The following is a 19,514-nucleotide window of genomic DNA, read 5'->3' as shown; positions in this document are numbered from 1 at the left end:
TTTTGAAAACAGATATAAAGGAAATTAGACAGCTTTAACATGTTTTACGATTATGTCACAGTTTTATGATGTCATGATAACAAAAGTATCTAACTACAGCAAAGGTTAGCATTAAATTCAGTATCTATGGAAGCAGGGTTGCAGGCTGTGCAGCAACATGTAATTCAAAAACAACGTATCTGTTCCATTTAGACGTTACAGTAGCAAGAGCGCTCATTTTTTATATGTCTAAGAATGGAATTCCCTTTTTCTTAGACTACACAACACTATAAAGTTGACATGTTTACTTTGAGGTCATGACTTAAAAGCTGTAGTTTGTAGTCACTCAATCCTGTCAATTTAGGGCAAAAATAGCTCTAATGCGCAACTCAGTCATTATCGTCGCAGAAAAAAAGACAGGCTGCTGCATCGCTTATTTGGGAAAGGGCGGGCTTAGTTCTCTGGTGCAGTGGCAGGGTTGGGTCATTTTATTTCACAGCCAAATCCAAGGTCACTGCCATTGCCCCGGGGCAATCAGACTAGGGGGATGGGTCCCCACTGGGGAATAAGACCGAGTGTTGGAAGAGGCGAAACGTGAAGGGAGTAGAATTTAAAAGAAAAAAGGGGAGGGGTATTCTGCCCTAGTGCACACAAAAAGGTCACCGTTTCCCAGATAAGGACCCCCTCTCATCATCCAGCCCCTTATGACCTCTGACCCCTTTATTTCTACGTCAATGCCGAAACAGAGGGGGAAGAAAGAGGCAGGAGGGAGCACGGGGAAACACACCCACCCAGAGTCAGGAGTGACAAAAGGGGGCCTCAGCCACAGCTAGCTGTGTTGGTCAGGAGAACAAACGGTCAGGGCCACCGTCACAAAGCAGAGCCACCAGAGGCTGAACATCTCCACAGCCTCTGCCTGTTCCCAGCCACTCCACTGCCCCTGCATTTCATAAATGACAATAGCTGCTCGTCTGCTCCGAGAGGTACCCCAACACACACAAACACAAACAGAGCCGAGATAGTGGGAAAGAGATGGCAGAGGCCCAAAGGAGAGCTGCTGCCTGCCCATCACTGACAGGCCTTTGTCTCAGACTCTTCTGCTTGTTGGCAGAAAGATTTCCTGATCCCTGCTTAAACAAAATGCAAAACTGGACTGAGGGCCCCCTGTGTGTGCGTGTGTATGTGTGTGTGTGTTTTGTGAAAATCTGAGAGGGCGATAATAATATCCACAACTGGCTCCACCTCCCGCCTGTCTTTGTCCTTATTACACATTTTCACAGATGCAAAAACAGAATGCATGCCAAGAAGGAGACAAAAAGAGGGGCCTTATGTGTTTTTATTGGTGGATGGTGCAGACCCCTGTAAAGACTTTTAACTGCGCAATCTGGCCATAAAGGCTCTGTTAAGTGTAGTGAAGCGCGGTGACGGGGCAGTAGCGAGAGCTAACCAAGCCCTTCGTCAAGCCTGGAACCACAGGAACAACATAACACGTGCTAAAAACAAGCTCACGCGTCCTTATCTTTTTATCCCTGGGAGGACGCGATTGATAAAAATGACTTCCTGCAGCCAAAAACCTACGTTGTTCAAACCATAATATAAAATCTTAATGATGTGAGGCCAAAGCAAAATTCCACATTTGGAGACTAGTCCGCCTCTTCCAACCTTTGGCCCGGCCTCTGCTCTCTCTTCTTTCACCTCTCACCTCTATTACTCAGGAATTCCTCCCATGAGCCTTAAAAGCAGACAGAAGGAATTTTAGGCCCCCTATTCATTTGTTTGTTTGAGAATAGCTGGGGTGGTCCAGAGACGGCCGCAGACTTCATTAACAGAGTGCCACTTTAATCAAGACACACAAGCAAAGGTAGCATCATATGTACGTACAAACAGAATCGCGTACACATCCACTGACAGTCACACACAGGTTGAACTTGAATTTGTGACTAGAGCTAACCTTTTGTTTCTTCCTTTTCACTTGTTTGTTTACCACACTGTCAAATTCAAGGCACATCGAATAATCTACATCGAATAATGTCTAGAATCTACCCAGCGATGAGCTGTTTCTTTGAGGCATTTACTTTCTAAATTATGTTATTCCAGTGTGTTTTCCAGAGGTGACACAAAGAACTATGAAATATGTAGAACAATGAAATCTGAATGAGCTACAGAGTACACAGCTGCTGAGAGCAGCTGCTTAGAAAGTTGGCGCACTGACAAAAAGAAGCAAAGTTTGTGTATGCGTAGATATCTGTTTATCAATTTGTTACATATGGTGCACGTGTGTGTGTGTGTGCATGTACAATGTGCATAAGTTTTTTTCTTAGGTTTCTGGCGCAGATTTATTTGCATTTTCAAGAGGGATCCCATAAAAATAACAGCGATGCGATTAAATCCATGTTACAACTGAAGTGCCTCTAGAGGACTAAGTTAAACGCATTTAGTCTCTGAGCGGCATCGACACCCTTCTGCATCCTTTTCCTTGTTCGTGGGCTTCACTTGCCAAGTGATGCTGTTTATGCAGGCAGTTATTTTTAAAGCTTAAGGATGCTGAATCCAGCTCATCCTTCACATTATGGAGCAGCTAACAGTGGATATTTAGAGCTCTCCATGCATGTCTGTGCTCTGTACATGGCTGAAATCGTCTGAGCACAGCTTAGGACTTGAGCACAGTGGCAAACATTGCGCTCTTAATTTTGTTGGTTCAGAAATTGTTAAATGGATAGAAATTCCAAGATTTTTTTTTAAGATTCTGTTTAAAAAAACAGAGTAAATGAAGATGATAAGGCATGCCACGAGTAGCATGGAATCCCTTGGCGATTTTCCACCGCTTTTAGGTGAGTGATGTGCCATCTTCAGACATAATAGAGATTCGCTCCGCTCCTTCCCCACAGGACTGCTGGACAAGGTTCAGCGTTTGTCAGCATAACTACCCACAGGAGGTTTTTAAGTATTGCTGTTTACTTAGCCTGCTGACAGCAAACAGCATCTTTACTTGAAGTGGAGCGTGTTACAGATAGTCAGACGACCATCATCGTTGCCTTTTAGAAAATGAACCTGCTCTCAAATCAGAAAAATAGCGTGCTGTAATAAAACCGCTTTGTTGTTTCCGATTTTTAAATGAGCCAGAACTGAGCATTCATAATCAAGCAATGAGAGCTGCAGATTGAGTCAGCAGGTGCAGAGTAATAATCGGTTTCTGGTGCAATTACACAACCGAGGTCAGAGCTCTCATTAGTTTAGCTTGCTCGTTATGAGCAAAAAAAAATAAAAAAAATTCTTTCTCCATCAGTTCATCTGAGCTATGCTGGCAGACAGATGGAGGAGTGCTGACCACACAGCAGGAGGGAACACTCTCAAGTTAACATCAGCCTATGTACCTGCCCACACGAAAGGGGGCAACAACAACAAGTCTGCAATGTTTTCAAAGGGATACAGATGGATTAATTCAATTCAATTCAATTTTATTTATATAGCGCCAAATCACAACAAATGTCGCCTCAAGGCGCTTCATAGATACAGAGAAAAGCCCAACAATCATATGACCCCCTATGAGCAAGCACTTTGGCGACAGTGGGAAGGAAAAACTCCCTTTTAACAGGAAGAAACCTCCGGCAGAACCAGGCTCAGGGAGGGGCGGCCATCTGCTGCGACCGGTTGGGGTGAGAGAAGGAAGACAGGATAAAGACATGCTGTGGAAGAGAGACAGAGATTAATAACAGATACGATTCAATACAGAGAGGTCTGTTAATACATAGTGAGTGAGAAAGGTGACTGGAAAGGAAAAACTCAATGCATCATGGGAATCCCCCGGCAGCCTACATCTATTGCAGCATAACTAAGGGAGGATTCAGGGTCACCTGGTCCAGCCCTAACTATATGCTTTAGCAAAAAGGAAGGTTTTAAGCCTAATCTTAAAAGTAGAGATAGTGTCTGTCTCCTGAATCCAAACTGGAAGCTGGTTCCACAGAAGAGGGGCCTGAAAACTGAAGGCTCTCCCTCCCATTCTACTTTTAAATACTCTAGGAACAACAAGTAGGCCTGCAGAGCGAGAGCGAAGTGCTCTAATAGGGTGATATGGTACTACAAGGTCATTAAGATAAGATGGGGCCTGATTATTTAAGACCTTGTATGTGAGGAGCAGGATTTTGAATTCAATTCTGGATTTAACAGGAAGCCAATGAAGGGAAGCCAAAACAGGAGAAATATGCTCTCTCTTTCTAGTCCCTGTCAGTACTCTTGCTGCAGCATTTTGGATTAACTGAAGGCTTTTCAGTGAGTTTTTTGGACATCCTGATAATAATGAATTGCAGTAGTCTAGCCTGGAAGTAATAAATGCATGAACTAATTTTTCAGCGTCACTCTGAGACAGGATATTTCTAATTTTAGAGATGTTGCGCAAATGGAAGAACGCAGTCTTACATATTTGTTTAATATGTGCGTTGAAGGACATATCCTGGTCAAAAATGACTCCAAGGTTCCTCACAGTGTTACTGGAGGCCAAGGTAATGCCATCCAGAGTAAGAATCTGGTTAGATACCATATTTCTAAGCTTTTCAGCGCCGAGTACAATGACCTCAGTTTTATCTGAGTTAAGAAGCAGAAAGTTAGTGGCCATCCAAGTCTTTATGTCTTTAAGACATTCCTGCAGTTTAACTAATTGGTGTGTGTTATCTGGCTTCATGGACAGATAGAGCTGGGTGTCATCTGCATAGCAGTGAAAATGTATGCTATGTCTTCTAATGATGCTGCCTAGGGGAAGCATGTATAATGTAAACAGAATTGGTCCTAGCACCGAACCCTGTGGAACTCCATAATTAACCTCAGTGTGTGAAGAGGACTCTCCATTTACATGCACAAATTGGAGTCTATTAGATAGATATGATACAAACCACTGCAGTGCAATACCTGTAATACCTACAGCATGTTCTAATCGCTCTAATAGAATATTATGGTCAACAGTATCGAATGCTGCACTAAGGTCAAGAAGGACAAGCACAGAGATGAGTCCACTGTCAGAGGCCATAAGAAGATCATTTGTAACCTTCAATAAAGCTGTTTCTGTGCTGTGATGAACTCTGAAACCTGACTGAAACTCCTCAAATAAACCATTCCTCTGCAGATGATCTGTTAGCTGTTTGACAACTACTCTTTCAAGGATTTTTGATATGAAAGGAAGGTTGGAGATTGGCCTATAATTAGCTAAGACTGCTGGGTCTAGAGATGGCTTTTTGAGTAAAGGTTTAACTGCAGCCACCTTGAAGGCCTGTGGTACATAGCCGATTATTAGAGATAGGTTGATCATATATAAGATCGAAGAATTAATCAATGGCAGGACTTCTTTGAGCAGTTTTGTAGGAATGGGGTCTAAAAGACACGTTGATGGTTTGGAGGAAGTAATTATTGAAGTTAACTCAGAAAGATCGATTGGAAAAAAAGAGTCTAACTTAACATCAATGGAACTAAGAGTAGCTGTAGATAATATTAGATCTGTGGGATGATTATTGGTAATTTTTTCTCTAATGATAAAAATTTTATTTGTGAAGAAGTTCATGAAGTCATCACTAGTTAACGTTAAAGGGATGGTTGGCTCAACAGAGCTCTGACTTTTTGTCAGCCTGGCTACAGTGCTGAAGAGAAACCTGGGGTTGTTCTTATTTTCTTCAATCAGTGATGAGTAGTAAGCTGTTCTGGCTTTGCGGAGGGCTTTCTTATAAAGCAACAAACTATTTCTCCAGGCTAAATGATGATCCTCTAAATTTGTGACACGCCATTTCCTCTCCAGATTACGAGTCATCTGCTTTAGGGTACGTGTTTGAGAATTATACCACGGGGTCAGGTACTTCTGATTAGAGACCTTAGTTTTCACTGGAGCTACAGTATCCAGAGTCGTACGTAGTGAGGAGGTGAAATTATTAACAAGATAATCGACCTCTGTTGGGGTAGCGTTCAGATAGCTACTCTGCTCTGTGTTGGTACAGGGCATTGACGATGATAACAGTGGCTGGATTATATTCTTAAACTTAGTTACAGCGCTTTCAGAAAGACATCTACTTTGATAAAGTCCACTCTCCACTGCTGCGTAATCAATTATTGTAAATGTAAATGTTATCAAGAAATGATCAGACAGGAGAGGGTTTTCAGGAAACACTATTAAATGTTCAGTTTCTATGCCATATGTTAAAACAAGATCTAGAGTGTGATTAAAGTGGTGGGTGGGTTCTTTTACATTTTGAGAGAAACCAATTGAGTCTAACAACAGATTAAATGCCATGTTGAGGCTGTCATTTTTAGCATCTACATGGATGTTAAAATCACCCACAATAATTATTTTATCTGAGCTCAGAACTAAATTAGATATAAAGTCTGAGAAATCAGACAGAAACTCTGTGTAAGGCCCAGGTGGACGATAGATGATAACATTACCGTTCTATAAGTGAAAATATTTATATTAAACTCATTCTCATTTGGCAAGAGACAAAGGAGCCCGCCAAGAGGCTTTATGTTTAAATATTAAAGCTATGTTTTTCTGATCAATATGACAGAGAGATCACTTGCTTCACGGCAAGCTCGGAGGAGCAAGCGAGGTGGAACAGGGAGGGGGGTTGATCGAAGGCAGGGTTTGGCCTGCAGACAAAGGGAGCTAACAGGAGATGTAAGGATGGAGCTTCAGCGGTCACCCAGGCAGGAGCTCCTGAAAGGGGTGGGGACAGGAAGGTTGGAGCGTGATCAAGAGCTACACGTGCACGCACAAGTACAAACACGCTCATGAAACCTACCATCAGCTCCACATAAATCACTCTTCCTCGCTGCTGTCTGAATCTGAGTGGCCGCTCGTGGCAATCTGTCCACAAAGCTCTGAGGAGTGGCGAACTGCAATTTTGCAGCTTCTCCCACATGTAGACTGATGAAAACATGCTTCTTTACATTTGCATCCAGAGAGGAGTTAAAGTCACGTGAATGAGTGGCGTGGGTATAAACTGAGGCACTTTTACAGGCTTCCTCTGTCAGGTCCTTTAGCGCCCCCCTCCCCCCCCCCCCCCCCCCCACCCCGCCCCCTTTCTCGGTTTCTTGTTTTTTTTCATTAGAGTCTTGTTGAGAGGCCTGCCATGTAACAGTAGTTCAATTCACGTGATGGTTTTTGGACTAAACAAGGTGGATATTATGCATACTGAAGCGATTTGTAAAATGATAACATAGTCACGTGCACATATGATGCTATTTTACTACTTATTACTTCAGCCATGACTCATATTCACAGTGAATTAGCTTAGTGCGTGCACACTGCTGGCTTTTTAGATCTCTTCAAACAGTCTCTGAGGTCAACTGCAGTCTCTATATAAGAGTCGAACAGGGTGAACACATATTTCCTACCAAAGCTTCAGCTCTTTCCAAATAATTCCAGACAAACAGACAAAAGCAAGTCATTTCAATTGATCCTAAAAGCTATTTTGTAACAGAGGGCTTTTGTGGTGTGTTGCCTGGTGACGAGGGTGTGCTTGTGGGGGAGGGGCGGGAGCCCTGGCTGGGTCCACTGTACCAGGCTTGTCATTCATCCAAATGATGAAAAGCTTCCGGAGCCTAAGCTAATGAGGAGGTCTGAGAGAAAGTGAGGAAAGAGAGAGAAATGGACTATCAAAGAGATAAAATTTGGGAGGGAAAAAATTCCAAGTGTTTCCTGGCCCGACTGTCGATTTAGAGGGGCAACAGGGAGTCAGTCCTGCACCAGCTCCCGACTGTGAGCTCACACAAACGGTTGTCAAGCAAATAAAAGTAAAATTTATGGAGGGTGGTAGTGTGCAATAAGATGGAGGATTCATCCACTGGGAGGGCTATAAAGAGGCTTCAGTAATCGCACCACCTATTGCATCACAGTGGTGCAAGTCACTCTCTGTTGTGAGAGGGACTATAACCCAGCAAATTACCACTAAAACACAAAGACAGAGGCAACATTAACAAACACTGTGAACAGGAAAAGAAACAAACACGAGTCACTGGCCCTGTTAAGGAGAACATTTCCTTATTTTGTTCTATTTTTCTTTATAAAAATGTTGAAAACACTTTGTCCTATTTAATCCATGCCCACTGCATAACTGAGAGAAGAGAAGATGAAATAGAACAAGGTTTTATGTTATTTACCTAATACCTGGTGATGAGTGCCACGAGAACACATCTGGGCTGAACAGGTGACCTCAGAAACATGGAGTTGGAGGAGTGCCAGAAATTAGGTTTAGTAATAAGGAATACTATTTCACTCTTTACAGCAAATGTATAGTGTTTCAGACACATACTGCAACAGAAATAATACAGGCATGAAAGCCATGTCGTGTTTCATGTTTCAAGATTGGGAAAAAACAAGATCTCAATTACAACAATGAAGAGAATGAAAGATAACAATTAAATGAAACTGTAGTATTTTATGGCATATGTACTAAAAGTATCAAAGACATGACAGATAAAAGAGTTTATTTCATTTTAAGACTACAAGTTCTTACTTTTAGTGATGGCTTTTTAACTCTATTAAGGAGGAAGACTGATGACAAGAACAAAGCCTTGTCTCATTCAAAGCTTTGTCAACAAACTGGTCAACACAGCTCAGAGGGTCAAAGCTCAGAGGTCAGAATGTGACTTTCAGTAATTCGCTAGTCCCTACCTAATCAATACCAATCAAGGGTAAACCTGGAAAAGGTCAGAGGGAGAACAAAGCCAAGTCAAAACAGGATAAATCAACCGTGAAAGATTTTGAACTTGAGCTACTATGTTCAGTCAAGGTTTGCTTTGAGGTTTGCTCCTGGTTAAATTTATTCACTGTTCACTCATTAAATCTGTTTTCATTCATCGAATTTTCCAGAAGCAGAGGGAGCGAGAGGACTGCTTCACACTTGCATAATTCTTAATTGTTCATGCTAAAACCCTAATGAACCATTGAACTAAAGAAAGATTAATTTGCTTTACAGTTAAATAACAATTAGAGAGGCGTAGCTTGACATTGTTGCGGCCTTAAAATTAAGTGTGATTATGATATGATTTGGAATCATCAGAAAGGATTTCAGATATATTCAAGGCAGATTAGTAATCCAGAGTGTTGCATGGTTGGAGAGTGGAATAGATGCTTTCATTGGATCACAATTCCACACTAGAGAAACATTGACACACACATATATATATATATATATATATATATATATATATATATATATATATATATATATATATATATATATATATGTATGTACGTATGTATGTATGTATGTATGTATGTGTGTGTGTGTGTGTGTATGTGTGTGTGTGTGTGTGTGTGTTGTATTTTAATAACACCAACAACAGTAAAACAAAAATATCAGTATAGACATCGTCCATCAAAAAATATTTCTAATGGAATCGACCCAGAGAATAATAACCATCTAGCTAATGCTATACATACTGAAATATTTAACAGCTTTACATAAAAATGCAAATTAACTATATTTGAGAATAATGTATTTTAGGTCACAAAACCGTATTATCCCTCCAGGACCATGTGTTAGTCTAACTGGGATTCAAATTGAATCTCTAAATGAATAGAGCCTGACTCATATATCAGCTTGAGTCAATATATCGCCTATTTCCCGGTATGTGTTAGCTATTTGCCGTTATATCTGCGGAATCAGCATTTCTAATGGTCGATAAATACAAAGAAAAGCAAAAATGGGGGAAACACCCTTCAACCACTGTATAAGTGTTGCCAGCAACTTTTCTGCTAGCAACACATGTCCTTGAAACGACACAAAGACAACAACCAGCTGATCTGAGCAGAGTTGGGTAGAGTATAAACGAGCAATCCACGACTTTTTGTCACATTTAAACATGATTATTTTTAAATTGTGTTGTTATATTAGATCAGCAAGAATTCAGAACTAGTTACACACCGCATGTGTGAGAGAAAAAAAATATTCGATGATATATTGTATTTTTCAAATCTCCAAATGTCGGTGTGGGCATTGTTAAAAATCGTACATCAGTCAGGCTCCACAAATTAACGCGGGTTTTTTTTTCCACCAAGTATTCCTACCCCTGATTCATTTTGTGAAAAAAGGGGCACTACTGTTGACTTTTCCCTCATGCAGAATCAAAAATGTGCCGCAACAGAGGATTCAATATGACCTTTGAAAAGAAAGACCTTTTAGGGAGGCTGTGAAAGGTTGCATGTGCTTGACAACGCCAGCCACTGAGCTGCAGTGACTTTTCCCTCTGGCCAGTGAGACGTCCATGCTAACCTCCCTATCCCACTGGGTTAAAAGCTGTATTGGGCACAACAGCACAGCAGTACCCTGTCTACATATAACCACAGGAATCAACAGGCTTCTGTGTGCCTTTGTCCATCTCTGTGTTTGAGAATATACATAACAGAGCCTTCGAAAAAGACTTAACTCGGCACAATGTGGAGCAGTACAGTATCACTAAAACTGCAGGAGGAGTGTGGATCCTGGATGCCTTTGATTTAAAGTAAGTGGAGACATGCGAAACGGTGACAAGATTAAAAATGCAGTAACAATTAACCATGGCAACAACGCAGGGAAAACGGCGTTGAACTAGAGGGACTTCAAACAAAGGGTCTGGTCGTCATGCTTGAGAAAATGCACCTTGATGCCTCTACCAGTGAGTGGGTTGCTGGGTTTCTTCGAGCTTATTGCACTCTTACAAAGCAGCTTGGAGACTCTCAGTATGAGCGCTTGTTAATGCTAAATTCAAAAGGCTTCTATTTCTAAGCTGCACTGCAGATGAGCATCAGAAAGTTCATTACACTCAAAGACGTAGATTAAATAATTATTATTTACTTGAGCATGCACAGCAGCAATACAGAAACTAAACCAAAATACCTGAGGTAAGCTTCCATTACAATGTTTACATTTTATTTATAGAAAAAATATCATAACTCAAAATCACAAGTAAGTGCTTGTGATTCTGCTTGTGTTGTAACTGCATTGACTTCCATTCAGTTAATACAATCAGTTTGAGACAAACTGATGTATTGGTATCCTGATATAGGATAATGTAGGATGATGAAGCCAGTATCTCATAATGACAACAAAAGAGCAATAAAATCAACAGAGACGTCAATCATAATCATGGTCAGCTAATTCCAGAGTGAAGGAGACTTCCTCTACACGACCATCAGCTGGACTCTTTTTTTTTTAAGTCCAAAATACACCTGAAAAAAAAAATCTCTTAGTGTAATTCATATATGTTGTCAACTTTTGCTGTTTATTTCACCGTGCACTTTAATATACTGCTAGGGAGCACCGGTGTATTCAAATAAGTATGACACATTTAAACCAAGCAAAATCCTCCCTGGCTGAAAAATTTCACTTCCAGAAACTACCCCCCAAAATTTAGTAGTTACTGGAGACTGCTCGCTGCTACTACCATTTATTTATGCTGATGACCAAAAGAAAGACTTACTGGCTGCCTGAATGCGTGCCTTACGGCTCACCACCAACCCAAAGGAATTCTGGGCGATGCACTCGTAGTCGCCCTCATCAGAGGAACCGTCAGATTTGGTCTTCTGGAAGTGTGCAATCAGCAGCGAGCCATTGATGAAGGTGGTATGATGCTGGTCCTGAGTTAAAAGTAGGCCATTACGCCTCCACTGTGTCGTAATCGGGGGGATGCCATCCACCTGGCAATGGAGCATGAGAGGCTGCTCCTGCACAGCGATAATGTCACTGGGCTCCAAGGTGAAGGACAGCTCTGCCTCACACATCACACCTGAGGAAACACAAACACATACATTTTAACACAAAAATAAATGGTAAAATGGACTAATATTTATATATTTAGCGCTTTTCTACTGTAACTCAGGACTCAAAAGGCTTTTTACAACAAATTTCCTTCAACCAATCACAAACTGTTTGTTTCTGTACCTATTCACCTGGTCACACAGATGCAATGGGGCAACTCAGGGTTCATCTTGCCCAAGATAGGGACTGAACCACAGACCTTCCAATCAAGTTCCATTACAGCTCCAGATTGAGCTATTGAGTGTGCGTGTAAAATGTGGTGGCGTTGTCTGTATGTGATTACTGGAAACCACACAACCTCGAGTTGAGTAACTTGCGTTACCCATGTTACGCTCTCACTTCCTTTAAGTTTTTTCATTCACACATTTTTACTGTTTCTGCTTTACTAAACTACAATCTCATTTTAATTTTTATCACCAATTCAGTGCTCTCCGTTTAAATGTTAGCAGGAAGAGCGCTGCAGAGTTTGGATTAACTGTCAGTTTAAAGATTCTTCACAGCTTTGCTTTGACCTAACATTAAACGCAGGTGCATATAAAGCTCAGAGAAGTCAGCTTTAATAGTAATGAGTAAAAGCTAAATTCCTAACATAAAAAAAAAATCTACACAGTGAGTGTAATAGTTGTAAAATATGTGTTATGTGACCGCCACGGTAGTCCTTCGGGGCCTTACTGCAGCGTTCTATGTAAGGTGGAGAGATGAATGGACCCAATACCTATAATACATAATCCTTATGAAAACTCCTTGTGAAATCATACATTTATTATCTTATGTGCGTCACAAAATATCTTCCTTTTAATTTACATTTATTTTTCTCTGTCAAGTTAGTGAAGCTTTTTTAGCCTTTTTCAATACCATCCATCCTTTTCAACAACCCTTACTACCCGGGGTCACATTGGATGCCAACCACTGCATCAAAGCTGATAATTTTCACATTAACCTCTGAAGCAAACAGTAACCATGTTCCTTATGTCCTTATAGCTGCTCACCTGGCCTCATACCTGATGAATACCCATATGGAAAAGAAATATTAAAAACGTATATGATTTACTCATGAAAGTGGCCACTCTCTCATTACTTTCATATATTGTTTTAGTAAGTGTCCAAAACATACAAGTTTCATTTATATAATTTTTCAAGGGATCTTATATCTGTTTTCACCCTTGTATGCTTTTCATACAAGTTTCACACAAGACAGATACAAACTTTTATTTATATATTATCTTTTCCATATGGGTAAAATGCCTTGGCTGAGCCACCTCCAGGCTACAGTCACAAGAGGATTCACCGTCTGTGGAGTGAACGCACCCCAAGCGAGTGTATTCTTGTACTAAAGACAAGTGCTTCTAGTCTTCTAGTGACTGTACCGTTTAACCTGTGGCTGTAACACTGTCACAGCTCATTCGCACTTTCATTTTCATCCATCAGCACAAAATTATGCTGTTTTTATTAACCGCGCTCACAAATCTAATGTGGTTAGTGCAGATCAGTTTTTCAGTGTCTGCAGTCTCTGAGGGTAAAAGAGGTTGCCGGGAGAATAATAAATAAAGGATGTAAACAGCCTGACTTGGCTTGGTACTATAAAAGAGGAGCTTAGCGAGCTCTCTTGGTATCACGTTTCAGCTGCTGATGGACTGAGCACTACCAGTTTCTGCCCCAGGCCTTGGAATCTGGTGGGACGGGCTAGGGGAGGGCAGCAGAGGGGGGCAAAGCACAGGGGTCAAAACACAGAACCTCTGGCTTCATCATTTCAAATTCCAGAAGAGAACCACTTCCCCTGAGGAAAAGGCAGGGAATTCACTGACACACTCCACGAAGATCACATATGGAGCATAATGCAAAGAAGCAGCTCTCCCTATGTTCCGTGTCCCTTCCTTACCCCCCCCCCCCCCCCCCTTCTTACACTCAACAAGCACGGTAAGTGAAATGACCATGAGACCAGAAGAGACATCAGTGGTACCACTTGTGAAAAACAAGGGGGTGGTATTGGAGAAATAATTAACCCTTAGCTGTCAGATCCTACTGCCTGAGCTGCTGCTCTTTAAAATGATGCCGGCCACAGGGCTCCATCTCGTTTGATCCAAATAATATCCCACTTTCAAACAGAATCAGTCGGCAGATTTAAAAGAAAAGAAAGAAAAAGGCAGCAGCCACACACCCAGGATGTTTTCCACTCAGCTCTACCTTATTTGTGTAAACTGAAAGTGTATTGGAGGCTTTTTATTCTCCTCTTTCAAAGCTGGCAAAAAAGACATTAATCAATGTTATCAAGCCTCGGAGCAGACAGGATAATAACATTTTAGTGTTCAGTGTGTATACGGGCTCATTGATCTGGAGTGGATTAAACAACTTTAATGATTTTGTGTTCAAGCAATCAGAGTTTCTTCCATTAGCTAAAACAATCTGAGGTTGCTGGGCTCTGGCTTTCCCTATAAATATAGTGTGCTGCTAGAGTGATTGTTTAATGCCATTCTGAGCACTGGCTCGGTAGAAGGTTACAAACAACAGTATGAGAAAGGTCAGAGAAAATAATTTTCACCACAGCAGCAGATTATAAGACAGATAGATCCAATAATGCACAGGCAGAAGGAGGACAACAGAAGGAGTGGAGAGCCGGATTTTGCGCTCTGTGCGCTTTAGGTTAAGGTCATATGTGAATGCCGAGCATCCAGGGGTGTGCAGAGGGAGAGGAAATCACAGCTGTACAAATTAGTGGCAAAACCAGTGGCCTAGCCACAGAAACACGTTTGCGGGCATCAGGGTCTGCAGGCTTGGCTCTTCGTGCCTTGACGAGGAGACAGACACACATTCACACAATTTTATGCTCTTTTCATGCCCAGAAAACAGGCACTAGCGCAGGGGATTAGCGGGTAAGACTAGAGACGACCGTCAGCTAAGTGCAGCTCATGCTTTGGCTTGCTTACTATTGACAGATAAGTGTGGCGGGCTGGCACTAAGGTTTATTGCTGCAATAGTAGAGTGAAGATGACACCCAGTGACTCACACACAGATCAGAGCTAGCAGACACAAGCGTCACTGACAGAGCTAAGTAAGCTCAGGACACACCACAAGCAAAGTGAGGATACAAAGTTACTGACATCATATCACATGATAGCACAATAATAATGGGTGTAGTCCAAGTCCAGACATTATACTTAGCTAAACTTAATCAACTACATTAGAATTACTTACAAAAGGCCTTAGTTGTTGTCAACACTATAAGATTATCTTGAAAAACTATGATCTGTGATATAGTCTTAGAGATTCAAGTTAAATATGACATTAAAGGAAAAGTAAAGTTGACTAAAGCAGTTTTATCAGTAGTTACCTGCATTCTCTTCTCACTCTGTCATTATGTGTGTGTTAAGTGTGACTCTAAATACTGCATAAACTCAAAGATGGGGTTTATTTTCAATGCATGGCTTAATTGAAATGCTTCCCACACTTCACAAGTACACACACACACACACATATATATATATATTAGGGGTGCAACGATACTCGTATCGATATTGAACCGTTCGATACAGTGCTTTCGGTTCGGTACGCATATGTATCGAACAATACAACATTTTTAATTTATTTTATCAACTTTCCTTCTGACGGTGCTGTCTGTGTTGAGCGCTCAGTGGATCTGCGCTCGACATGCAGCCTAGGCGGAGTAGTCGAACGCAGATTCACTGAGCGCAGGGCAAGCTAGCTAGACAGAAGTTAAGCTCTTGCAACATGGCAAATTGAACCTCCCCCACCCTCATTCAGATCTGGCGTCTGGAACTATTTTGGTCTTCATGTGACGTATGACCCTGAAGGTAAGCGTGTCATGGACTAAAGTAAAACAGTATGTCAGATGTGCCACGCAATGCTCAATTACATGAGTGGGAACTAGTGTGTTAGCGCAGTTAGCTCGTTAATGTGTTGACGCTGTCCAGCCCCACACACAGGGCGATCTGCGGTAGCTCGTTAACGGAGATTTGCTGTGTTGTGGCGTTAACCTCATTTCAGATTAAGGCTGACAGCACTAGTGGGAACACAACGAATATGACTGCACATTTACCCGATAGCATCCTAGTGCAAAGACAAGTGGAAGCAGACAAAAACAACAAGCACGCATACAAACTTTACCCGAGTCATTTAGACAGCCGTTAGCACATGATTCTCCTTATGGGGACCTGATATGTTTAATATGCTGCTGAGAATATAGCCCAGAAGAAGCGTATAGTATAGCTTTTATTTTGGAAAGAGACATTTCTCTGTGATAAACTCTCTTTTCCAAAGATGAGTGATTCCTCAATCAGATACAGGGCTCGCAAAATCGCTAGCCCGACGTCCCGGGGCTAGCGATTTTTCCAGTCGGACTGCCCTGCTCTGCTCGTCGGCCTATCGTAGGAAGGAAAAATATATGTCAATGCTTTTGCATTCTTTCGGAAATGTAGCTGGGTAATTATGTCATTGGCATCAGTGAGCCACTGTCAATATGTGACATATTGAAATCGCGTTTGAATTTGCGCTTGTTTTTTGCTTTCACTTTGCAATCGTGCGAACTGTGTATAGAGAGCGACAGTACTGATTGGTGAGTGATGATAATTTGCGCACCAATTCCTCTGACATCGTCTTATCAATCGTTAGCTTACTATGCAAACATGACAAGTGAAATCTCCCGCAGCAAGCTTAAACATGTGAGAGGTTGATCGCGCAGAGAATCGCTGAGCGGTAAGTGAGTGCGTGTGTAAAAGCAGCAGGATATATATTTTAGTTCTGCTGAGCCAAATAAGACAGGTCAGGGTGAAGAAGTGACAGCCAAAGAAAAGCTTACCACAAAACGGAAAAATTATGACAAATCAGACTATAAGGCAAAAAGAAAGAGCAGCTTTATGGTTTCATGGACAAAAGAATTTCTGTAGCTGCAATATGACGAGCTAAATAACCAGGGCTGCACATAAGTGGTCCGCAGGTTCGCTGTCAAAATAAAAAACGCGCACAAGATAAGAAGTTGCAACGCGTGTTTGCATACATATGATTTTCAGGAGGAGGACAGACATTTGTTTAGAACTCTTAAAGATGTCGAAGAAGCTCCTTTAAGCAATTACTGTGATGTTCCTCCACCTCCAAAGAAATGTCAGGAGTCCGAACCACAAAAGAAGCGCGTATTCTCGGAAAAGTGGTTGCAGGAGGTGAGCTGGCTTCAAACAAATGATGAATGCACAGAGATTTGGTGCAGAATGTGCCGAGAAAATTTAATAAATGACAAATTAATAAAAAGGCATGAACATTTTTTTGTGTATCGAAAAAATATCGAACTGTGACACCAAAGTATCGAACCGAACCGAACCGTGAATTTTGTGTATCGTTGCACCCCTAATATATATATATATTAAGTGAGTGCGGTAAGTGGTATATATATATATATATATATATATATATATATATATATATATATATATGAACTTCATATATATATATATATAGTCTTCATATATATATATATATGAAGACTATATATATATATGAACTGTAGATGGAAAAACTGCGGCGGCACTATCTTGTGAGTGTCAAGAATTAAATAAAAGTATACTTAGAAAAAAACACCAAAAACTTGAACTTTAAGTATGATTGAGTGCGTAAGTGCAGATGAAACAAACGAGAGTCGTGAGCATGAATAAAACCATTAAAATGAACAACTTCAATTCCTTTGCTGGTTATAAAGCCTCTAATGTCTGGCTAAAAACAAACAAACAAACCAATATTTATTTCTTTTCCTGGGGGAAGACTATATGTGCAGGACTGATGCTAAATTTCCCTCCTATAGGCTTCAGCTTGATATATTATTAATCAATACTCTGGTTTTCTAGCTACCTTTATGCTCCATCTCATTAAAGAGCGTGCTGCTTCAACAGATATTTACCCATTATATTAGAAGCTTGGAGCTGTTTAGTTATGGTAATAATGCTAAGAAGTAGCCCATGAGGTGAAAAGAAAGTAGTTGCACAGTTCAGCTCTCTCCATCACTCATCTGTTGCCGGTGAACTGCGCAATCTTCCCTCAGATAAACCAAATCATTTTGAATTAAAATGCAAATCAGTTTGGATTTTTGATGCTCTCATTTTTCTCTGAAGCGTAAAACTCACAAGCCACCTCAGAGCCGTCCATTCAAAGCAAATAATTAACCCTCTGATAAACTGAACTTTTTTTTGATCATGAGATCTTCAGAGTGATGCTCTGAACTCTTCTTGGCTCTCTGACTTCTTCAGTCCCTGTGAGATTTAAGGCCAGCTTTGGTCTGAATTATTTTCTCTGTGTTATCAAAACTGCCTAAAATATCATAAAAAGAGCCTTTATCTAAACTGAATCTAATCTGTGCGGCGGCCAGGCACTTGAAAGCGCTTCATTTCCTTAATGTGATGGGAAGATTGGAGCTTCATCCATCACAGAGCTCTGTTTCTGACGTTTTTGTTCCCAGCCCTCTCGCTGAACATGTTATGAACCACTGTGTACAGGCCTTTATGATTCCAGTGGGGCCTTTGTGGGTCCCTGTGTGGTATGCTTTGCAAATACTCAATACTCTCTCTTGCCTTTGAATTAAGGGGGCCCCACATAGAGCGAGAGAGAAACTGTCTGTCATATTGAACAAAGGGATGTGAAAGAAAATTTGAAAAGAAAGAGAGAGACAGTCTTGACATTTAATCTGTACAAATATTCTCCCCAGCAGGCAATAACCACAGTCGTTTAATCTATTCTGAGAGCAATAACCACTGTCACCTCACCCAGTCGCAGGGTGGTGTGCTCTGAGGACTGGACAGTCAAGACCTCCATCTGCTTTGAAAAAGTCCCCTGATATTAAATGAAACTATTTATGAGAGGCGCATAGTCACTTTTTACCAGTTAGCTGTGAGTTAAGCCCTTCTGCCCTGCACACTGTTGGCTCCTGGAAACGCAAGACTTTCTCTGTGTAGGCAATCATAGTTCACCCTTAACTTTAATCTAATGTGGATCAAAATACGTGCAAATGAGATATCGACCCTGATCACTGGGGGACTACAGCAAACTTGGGTGGGATGCCTCGTATCGTGGAGCTACCTGGACATCTGAGTGCTCCGAAGCATCTGTGCGTAAAAACACTTACAGTACAAGCGCTGCAGAAAGCACAGAGTACAACTTTAAGCACACTCCAGGTGTTGGTACACATGTCGGCAAAGTGCACACAGGCATTCCGCGGTGCACGAGACACAAGGGCGCTCACTCCGGCTCTTACTGCCCAGAATACAAACAGACACCGGAGAGGGGCCAAGTTCAGGGTTACTGGTCACTAACAGGCTCGCTGCTTGCTGTAAGCACCGGGCTGAGAGAGGTTGTCCTCTGTCACGCTGTTACACTCTGCTGCACACTACGCTATAAGATGATGCCACTTACCGATTAAAGCGTTCAGGAGTATTCCCAAAAAGCACAGAAGGCGGCGGCGCCTTGTGGATGCCATTTAAACACGGAAGATATTCCAGCACTCGCAGAGAACAACGTGAGATGAACAAACACGGGTCAAAGAAAAAAAAAGAGCGAAAGGAGCGCAGACGTCCAGCTTCAGATACTACATGTTCCGACCTACAATGCTACATTGAGGTGGTGCCTCGCAGGGGTCGAACGAGATTTCGCCATTTTTAACCATCTATCAGCAGTCTGTCAGCATCCCGCTCTCTCTCTCTAGCCTCCTCACTCACTCTGCTGTATCCTAAAAACTGCCTCAACCCCCCCCTCCCTCTCTCCCTCTCT

General features: G+C 41.6%; 1 protein-coding gene across 1 annotated transcript in view; it reads right to left on the bottom strand.

Annotated features, from left to right (window-relative positions):
- Positions 1 to 19,514, bottom strand: part of igdcc3 (immunoglobulin superfamily, DCC subclass, member 3) — a 70,853-nt gene extending 51,339 nt beyond the window's left edge. Inside the window, exons 1-2 of the mRNA XM_085156797.1 lie at positions 19,161 to 19,514; positions 11,416 to 11,721 (exon numbers count right to left, since the gene is read on the bottom strand). Of these exons, the coding sequence (XP_085012923.1) occupies positions 11,416 to 11,721; positions 19,161 to 19,224 (370 nt within the window). The 5' untranslated portion in view covers positions 19,225 to 19,514. The remainder of the gene's footprint in view (positions 1 to 11,415; positions 11,722 to 19,160) is intronic.

Source organism: Neolamprologus multifasciatus, chromosome 1 (assembly GCF_963576455.1).
Source record: "Neolamprologus multifasciatus chromosome 1, fNeoMul1.2, whole genome shotgun sequence".
Taxonomy (NCBI): Eukaryota; Metazoa; Chordata; class Actinopteri; order Cichliformes; family Cichlidae; genus Neolamprologus; species Neolamprologus multifasciatus.
The sequence above is the reverse complement of the archived record's forward strand: the minus strand, read 5'-3'. Positions and strand labels throughout refer to the sequence as shown.